The sequence below is a fragment of the Odontesthes bonariensis genome, chromosome 15, assembly GCF_027942865.1.
Source record: "Odontesthes bonariensis isolate fOdoBon6 chromosome 15, fOdoBon6.hap1, whole genome shotgun sequence".
NCBI classification, from domain to species: domain Eukaryota; kingdom Metazoa; phylum Chordata; class Actinopteri; order Atheriniformes; family Atherinopsidae; genus Odontesthes; species Odontesthes bonariensis.
Window position 1 is genome coordinate 18,359,402 of NC_134520.1, and position 9,482 is coordinate 18,368,883.

General features: G+C 38.3%; 1 protein-coding gene across 7 annotated transcripts in view; it reads left to right on the forward strand.

The window, feature by feature from the left end:
* The window catches only part of elavl4 (ELAV like neuron-specific RNA binding protein 4), an 84,282-nt gene extending 79,398 nt beyond the window's left edge, over positions 1-4,884 (forward strand). For all 7 annotated transcript variants that reach the window (XM_075485320.1, XM_075485314.1, XM_075485315.1 and 4 more), the window contains one exon: positions 227-4,884. In XM_075485320.1, coding sequence (XP_075341435.1) covers positions 227-554 — 328 coding nt within the window. In that variant the 3' untranslated portion in view covers positions 555-4,884. The remainder of the gene's footprint in view (positions 1-226) is intronic.
* The last annotated feature ends 4,598 nt before the right edge of the window (positions 4,885-9,482 follow it).

Consider the following 9,482-nt stretch of genomic DNA (forward strand, 5'->3'; position numbering starts at 1 on the left):
CATGTTTGATTAGTCAGTTGGCAAACCATGTAGGTGAGCATCACTGCCACCTTTTTTTTTAGTTAGAAGGGGAATTCTGTAAAAGAAAAATCAGGTTTATCACTAGTTTACGACCATTTCATGTTCATAGATGCAGTAGTTTTATGTACATCACATGCCTGAACCTGTTTGCCTAACACTCGCCGTATTCTCCCCCCCCCCGCCTTCATTCTGCCTTTTCTCTCAGGTTTTCTCCCATCACCATTGACAGCATGACCAGCCTTGTTGGGATGAACATCCCTGGGCACACGGGCACCGGTTGGTGCATCTTTGTCTACAACCTGTCCCCGGATTCAGACGAGAGTGTGCTCTGGCAGCTGTTTGGGCCGTTCGGTGCAGTCAACAATGTCAAGGTGATCCGTGACTTCAACACCAACAAGTGCAAAGGCTTCGGCTTCGTCACCATGACGAATTACGACGAGGCCGCCATGGCCATCGCCAGTCTCAACGGCTACAGGTTGGGCGACCGTGTCTTGCAAGTCTCCTTCAAGACTAATAAGACACACAAGTCCTGAACTTTGACAGGTAGAAGCAGTTGCCCCGCGACTTTGTCTGCTCCAAAATTGCCCCCACCCCCCACCTCCACTCGTCCCTTAGCCCCTTCAGTCACTACCACCACCACCCTACTACAGCCATCAAACACAGCAAACTCAAACTCCAACCGGAACACAAAGCAGCCAACAAACCATCAAACAAATTGAACTAGAAATGGCTTATATTATAACTTTGGACCTATAAGCCAATGTTGCCTAAGTATTACAAAAATGAAATGATGAAAATGTTCACAAGTTTTTGGAAGCTCCTGTGATAATGCAGGCTTCTCTTTATTGTATATTCTTTCTGTTTGTTGTGGTTGTTTAAATGATTTTTCTCTTCTGTGTAAACAGTAGCAAATCCCTGTATCTCCTTATTTCAGAGAAGGGAATGTCCTTTTTAGATTGGAACCTTTTCTCTGTTTTGATTCAGGATTTGATTTTCTTTTGTAAATCCGGATCCACTGTCGTTAGTATTATTAACCTCCCGGTCGGCGAAAGGGAGGGGGCTCTTTTTTTAAATTGGTAAATCATTCATTCATTTTTTTTTTTTTTTTTTTTTGTGTGCGTTTTAAAACTTCCCCTTATCTATTATACATGGGAACACACAATCCCAGTTACTCAGATGTAGAAAAAACAAAAAGAAAAATTTCTAACATTGTTTTTGTTTTGTAATCGCAAACAAAACATAATGTTTTTCCTCACTGGGTTTCAGGGATACGGGACGAGGGAGGGGATGGGTTAGCTTTCCTGATGACACGCTCAGTAATTTAAGAAAAAAAAAAAGAACATTGTTGCCAAAGAGAAGATCTCTTTGCTTGGAAAAAATGCATTTAGAAAAAGATAAAAATAAATAGAAATATCTATTTTTATAAATGATAATTAAAATAATAATTATTGAAGAATTTTTACAAGAATCTGGATTTGAAAAAAAAAAAGAGAAAAAATATTTTGACTGGCTAACTGGGGGGGCCGGGGCGGGTGGGAGGGGGCACCACCTTGTCTTGTCGTTCTGCAGTGGTACTTTATAGGATCAAAGGTTGTTTGTTTTTTGGGGAATCCAAGTTGGTAGAGATTTTGTAGATGGAAGGTTTTGTGAAAAGGGATGCAAGCTGAGGCAGGTGATTTTGGTAATTTTTCACATGTGTACTAGTGCGTAATTATTCAACAGCGATACCCAAAAGGGAAGGGAGAGGGGTCTCTCCAAGGCCTAACCAACCTTATAGTCCAGAGCCCAAAGCAAGAAGACCCTTTGTCCACTTGTTTTCTTGTTTTTGTCATCAGTCGATATGGGATATCAGTAAATAGATATATACACATCTATCCATTTAGAGAGCATACTATACATTATCTATATCATTTCCTTTGCTCTGCGTTTGTGAACTTAAATTTGAAAAGAACTTCCTTTTAGCGATCAACAGTAGGTGCTATACTACATTATTCACATATCTTAAATATCCAAGTTTGTTGTTCTATGTGTTGTTTAAAGAAAAAAAATACTTCGATGTTGGCATTGAATTGAGCTGCTGTTCTTTGTTTAATATTTGTTTAATGTTGGCCCAGAAATCTGGTGAGACTACGTCTTTGCTGAATCACCAGATGTAATGAATTTGGGGCCTTGTAAGAATCACTGAACAAAGTTTTATTCATTTCCTTTTCGTTTGTTTGTTTGTTTGTTTGTTTGTTTGTTTGTTTGGTTTGGCTTGCTGACTTTTAGGTTACTCGCTGAGCGTGAAACGTTTGTCAAAACTAAATGATGATTAGCTAGTTCCGTTAGTCTAGATATTTGTTTCCTTGAAAAGGATCTATGACAACTGTGTCTTTATTTGCTGTGTACAAATAGATGATATATATAAATATATATATAGTCTACATTTGTTTTACAATATCTACTGTACTATCTGAGTTGTCACTGTTCTTTTGTTTGAGCTTGTCTTTTTCATATGACAATTTATTATGAAGTGGTGGTTCAGTTACTTAGAAAAACTTGTGAGGAAACTGTTCAATTGTTGTCATGTTGCTTGTGGAGAAAAAAAATTGGATTAACTTTCAGTTAACTACCGCGGCAAAAGAAACCGAACAAAAGCTTAGAATATAACTGTATTTGTTTGACAGTTTATTTACTTATCTATTTTTTATTTATTATTACTATTTATTTTTGTATTTATTTGTATTTATTATATATTTATTAATTGCCTAATTTATCTGTGTATTTATGTATTTATTTGTTTCATTGTCTGTGTATTTGCGTGATTCTGGTACAGGGAGGGGGGGGGCGTTTCTGAGCAAAAGGGAACAAAGCGACTAGTGGAGAGGCTCTTCCAGTAGTCCACTGCACTGAGAGAACTTTTAGTACGTTTGTGCTTTGTACCAATATATCAAAATTACAATATAAAAAAATCTAAAAGTCATGAAAACTGAAAAAAATGTCTGGAGGGTTGGGGGACGCTCTTCCCGTATTACTAGAAACAGTTACTCGCTATGCATAACCTAGTTAATAGTTAAATTTGCTATTGCTTTTTTCTTGTCTTGTTAAAAATTAAATCTTTAGATCTTTTTCAATAAAGTTTAGTCTTAATAGAATGTTATAAACAGTCGTTCTGGTTCAATATAACCTGTGATAAGTTTGTGTAGTTCTTAAAAAGCCACTCCGTCCACACCCTCCCTCCACTTACTACCGCTTTGTGATGAAACCTTATGCAAAAATGTGGGTCTGAAAGCATAGTTTTTCAGTTTTCAGCAAACATTTTATTCAACATTCAGCTCTTGGAGGCTTGGGCAGATCAATTTTAAAATTGTCGTTTGAGGGTCATTCATTGCACTGGGCTAAATCGATCAAAGTCACTTGAGAGTCAAAACTTATTTTTAAGAATATTCATCACGTTTTCAAATGACATACCAACCGATCTTTTAAAAAAAAACGTTGTTACCATTGTACACAAACTGCTATTTACAGCAGCTGTTGCTATATATATATAAGAAGTACTCTGGAGGTATAGAGGGGATTGTGCCGATTCTATATTTTATATACTCTAACATGATATATACTATATATTTTGAAAGGTGAAAGGTAAGGGAATGGTTCCAGAAGTATACATTTAAGGATTTGGATTTCTTTGTTCGTTGACTTGAAAACATGAAGGAGGTGTGTGGAGAGTATTCGAAACCGCACGCTCATATGGTACATCCTTCTCTCTCGCGCCTCACGCATCAGACAAGCCAGGTCATCTTATATCATCACCATTTTCCAATCATCATCTGCGCCATCCAATCGCAGTGTTCTAAAGTGTTCTAACGTCACAAACAGCAACAAACCAACCAGACCCCATCATGCTCCCTGCTGCCGTCGGGAGCTTGAATTATGCAACGACCCCAGTAGAATGTTCTGATGTGTGAATTTCCTACACTGTATGACTTTTAAACTATTTCGATGTGTGCCTGTGTTCCGCCTAAACCCTGTATGCACGTGTGTGTCTGTGTGTGTGTGTGAGTGGGGGCGTGCATGTGCGCACGTTTGTATGCATGTTCCTTTCTGTATTTGTGTGCGTGTTTGTTCACATATATTTTTTAGCGTGGAGTACTTCCATGAGTGTATGTGCAGCGTAATCATATGTTAACTGTTGGTGCGTTTGAATATTTTTACTGCACATATACATAAACGTATACGTGCGTCTCCCTGAGTGCATGTGCACAGCGTGTGACCGAGATGGTGGGAGCGATTGTTTAAAATGTGTTTTTGCGTGTGAATGTGTGTGCATGTCAGGGTGTTTGAAACATGGGGCTGCGTCACCTTGCTCTATGCCCGACCCCTATGGCTCACACCATCCCCTGTAGCGCCTTATAGTGGCAGCCTGCCAGTAGGAACAACGCAGCCAGTAGTGGAGGAGGGAACGTGAACAGAGGAACTCGGCTCTTCTTGTCAGTTTTCATTTTCCTCCTGAGACGTGTTTGTTTACTATCAGAAAAATCTATAAACGAAATCTTTAAAGACAAAAAAGACGAAAAAATGCTCACAGGGCCCCATGACCGCGGCTCTCTCTCTACTCTCTCCTGCTTATGTTATTACTTAACAATTATCAATGATGATTATTATGATTATTATTGCTATTATTCTTAGTATTCTTATTCTTATTATTAATCCAATTACTGCGATGAATGACTTCATGTTATCCTTGCTAGTTTAGGTCATTTCTGAAACTGGAAACAAAATAAAAATCTTGCTGTAAATGTTTGTTTTTTCTTTTTCATAAAACTGTTGTGTTTGAATTATTTGTACTTTTGAATGTTGGGACAATAAAATGAGGTGTTAAGAGCTTGGATGTTTCTTGTCATTGAGACTGAAACGTTGAGATTTATTCACACTTCACACATTACTGAAAACTAATCTACACATCTGCATCGGTTGTTCATTTCTCATTATCAACTCCTCAATTTGGTCGGAGCATCAATTTTAATGGGTATAAAGAAGTTTTGAGATTTGTGTATTGTAGATTTTATGCGTTCACCAGACAGAAGACAGAATATATTAATCTTAATCCTTCACAAACAAGGGCAGTGACTGGCTTCAGCGTTATCAGGAGCTCATACGAATTCTAAATTCAGATTTTCCGACATTTATAAACTAACTATACACTAAGAGAACATTCCTTGAAAGCAATGAGTTGCTGCCTTACTACCGCCTATGAATGTTCTATGTCCCTCAAGATGATGCAGTGATGTAAAAATTAGTTTTACCTCACAACAAGCGCAACAGTAAATCACACGTTTAATATGCTTTCAATGTGACCTTTAAGCTACTGAGGGATGGTCACCACTATAAGGTGGTAACAGCAGCCATAAAAGGCACCACTGATCTTAGTCAGGCCCCTGAGCAGCAGCTGTGGGACAAAAGGGGAGGAATTAAGTGTAGCTTCAATACAGAGATAGCACACCCCCTGTAGCTCCACCTGTGTGCCACAATGCTCCTTCAATTTGATCAGAAAATACGGTCCAAATGTGCTAGTCATTGAATTTTTGCTCTGATCTTGGTCCTAAAGACCCAACAGGAAGCTCTGTGGAGAAACTTTTAAGCAAAGTTGCAAATTGCTTCACTTCTGTTTAACCAGGATTAAAACTTTCAAGACTGCAATAAGGTATACAAAAATCTTAAATAAATACTGGATGTCTGTTACACAGTTCTAGCCACACTTCTGAAAAAAACAGAAGCTCGTCTTTGCCCCCGAAAAGTCCTAGACCAGCTCTTAGTTTTATTTGAGCATGCTTTACTTTCTCATTGTGATTTAAAACCCCACGCAACATATGAGTGCACCGCCTACTGTGTTGAGACGGCAGCTCAGGTCTTAATGGGTTAAAGCTTGTTGTCTCTACACTCGTTCAGTTATTTAATTTAGTTTGACGTAGTTGAAGACATAAAAGCTACATAACAGCTGCCAGTAGAGTTAGTACTGTGGACCCAAATGCAAACCTGCACTGTTGAGCCAAAACATTATGGCCTCCACCGTCTAACACGCTCCTCGTTCTTCTCATTCTGCCAAGACCTACACACCATAGCACAGATTTTAAAGGACCCCTGAAGATTCTGACATCTTGGAATTAGTAAATTGGAGCAGACACAAATCACATCAATTTTATCTAAAAAAAAAAGACCATTCTCAGCCGACACCCACAACATCTGGCCAGGAGCACCTAAAGGCCACATCTACAATGCTGACTATATGGTCTGCTATAAACTGTCAAACATATCTCAGACACTGATTTGGGGCAGCCTGCCTTTCAACTGGAAGGTTGGTGGTTTGATTTCCAGTACACCAACATGTCAAAATGTTCTTGGGCAAGAAACCAAATTCCACATTCCCGATGACACAATCTACAATTGCGAAAAGATAATAAGCATTATTTACAGGGTAACGGAAAGTAGAAATGATTGAAAATATTGGCTTTGTAGTCAGAAACTTTTACTAACCTCTCAGAGATCAGCACCTTCCAGATTTTATTTTATTTTTTTAAATAGGAGAAGAAAGCAATGTTGACAAACTGTCGACCTGGACCAAAGTTTTCATAATTTCTTTAAATTGTGCAGAAAAAAATAGTTCACAGAACAACTTGTGTTGTAATTTCAGATCAAAACTACATCAAAGCAACAGCTTGAAGATAAACACAAATGGATACCAGAACTATCCACATTTTCTCCCTGACAGCGATGCTCTCAGTAATGTCCAGGGACAAAAGCAGAGTTTTATATGTTTATAATCAAGATCCCAGCAGTTGTGAGGGAGATTGTGGTTGATAGACTGTGATAAGTCCAGCTGGTCGTCTTCCCTCTTCTGTTAGGAACTTAATGATCCTCAGCTGTCACCAAGGCCAAAGTCAATGGGGACAGCATGAATTTGCAAGTGCTTTTAAATTCCCTTTGAAATTACTTATTGGGGTATGAAGGCCTTGCTGTTTCAATAGTTCAATAGTTTCAACAGTTCTGTTCTTCTCTTACTTTGAGGCGGATAAAACAAAATACAGCGTGACTGAAAATATCTGATGCAAACAGGATGTTTAAATTGCAAAGGAAGCTAAAGTGCTCTCGTTACAGGGAGTTGTTGGATTTAATATGGCTCAGTTCTCACCATATTCTATCACCAGGTGCAACCATATGAAACTGCTTCTCAGTTTCTATATAAACCACTTTTCATCTGCCTGGGTGAGAGCTGATCACACTTACTCCATGGTGTGAATGTCAGCATCCTGCCGTGCTGTGATGTAGAAGGCAGCTCTGCCAAATGACAAGCATGAGCCTCACAGTCGGAAGCATATTATTTCATAAGGAGCTACTTGTCTTTGACAAATCTTTTGCAGCTAAATTTGTGCAGTGGGGAAGCAATGTTGCCCTCTAGCTCTCCTTGGATCACACCCTGATATTAACGGGATACCTCTCCTCATCCCTTTTGTCCGTGTTACAGATTTCACAGCATCTAATCAAAAGAGACACAACCTCACTGCAAGTTGCTTATTAACTGCGCTGATGAACGTGGTCCACTTCATTTTCTGCTTCAGCATTAACATTTTGATCAGACTAATTGGAATGTCTTTTTAATCATGAAGTTCAGTTAATGTGTTACAGTGCAGCATATAATGTTCATCATGTTGGCGTTTAAAGCCTCTTCCACTGCAATTAAGGATATTATATCTTCATTTGATAACTGCAGCTTACTGTGGTGTTTCAAAGTTTTTACACCTTTGAGAAGGTTCAATATCTCTGCATAAATAGCATCAGATTTCAGTCTTAATCACAGATAAAGTGAAGCTGTTGGACAAAACAATTTCATGGCAAAACATGAACCTAGCACAAAATCTTCATCTTTTGATAGGATTTCACGGAAATTAATTTCTCTGTTTTTTCATGCCACTGGATATCAAAAATGATTACCGTCCCAAGGCATATCGTGACATTTGCTCAAAACAAGTGTTTATTAAATTTGTCAGACAAAAAAAGTCCACAACTGGAGTCCAGATGAGTTTCACAGTGGGGCAACACATGAGTGTCCGGCTGAAGAGCTTGACATACATGATATTTAGTTACTATACTTTGATTTGCTGTGAGACCAGGTTGGATTAAACAAATGAGACAAAAATATTTTATTCATAATAGAAATAAACTCATATATGCAATACTATATATAATAGTTTTGCGATACACATTTATTTGAAGGTCATATCATTGCCATGTGTTTTCTATCAGTGAGCTGACAGTTGGGTGTGGAAAGGAACAAAAAGTATTTCTACCAAAGAGCAGTAATTGAGAAGAAATTGGTTCATTTCTAGAAATGGTCGGGTCAATGTCCTGACTTTAGCCACACACATATGCGGAATGTAACACTGAATATTTTTTCTCAATAAATACATTTCCAGGTATAATATTTATGTCTTCTTTGTGTAATTAAGTTCCTTCCATCTACTCTTAGGACATGTGGGACAATGTATAAGCATGTGCTGTTTTGATTAAGTTCTAGGGTGCCACGTCTTCCATACAAATCCAATCTGTTTTGTTAGCACTGCCATCTCACTGCAGCAAGTCACAACTCAGTAATTCCCACCACTAACTGAAAAAAAAAATAGTTTGATGCATTGTTAAGACTGCTAAAAGATGCACTGGCAGACATGTATTTGTCCACGTAACAAGTTCTCATTTTAACCGAAATGTATGTATGATATTGTCTGCGCTGGTACTTCCTTGGAGAGCAGCTGATGCTCACCGGGGTCTAATATAGCTCTGGATCTCATTCTGGAAGTTTCACTCCCTGAAGGCTCTACTTGCAATCTGCTATCCTGTGAAGTCTTTTAATTTCATTGTATTATTCCATGCGCCATGGGATCATGCTGTTCTTGCTCAGAGGCAACATTTTCATGTACACACAATCTGTCACCATGTTCTGACGTACCTAGTGTGTCATGGCTTTATTGCGATGTAATGCTATATTAAGATGCTGAGCAATGTCTGAACCACTTGTAGAAAGTGCTGTGCTAGTTTGTGATAGGAAATGCCTCAAGAGATACTCTTGTGCCTTGTTTTCTCTTTAGAGGCTTCACTTGAGGTTGCACAGAGTCACTACAGCTCGGCAGTGCTTTTGGCTGGATATTTTTTTCTCAGCTCCAGTTCAGCATTCCATCCTGCTTTGGAAGACCACCTAACATATAGTAAAAGTTCAACATCAATTAAAAATGTTTTCATTATTTCAATATTTTCAAATAAATTATTCTAAGGTATTGGTAATGTTGATGTTTATCTCTTAATGTCTAAACAGCAAGAGCCTCTGTTGTTCTTTCAAGACTTTCTCTAAGTATTGAATAAATCCTTAAAAAATGTATTTGCTTTTCTAAAGAAACAATTAGGCATAGCTTGCTTGTGTAGATCTACCGTGT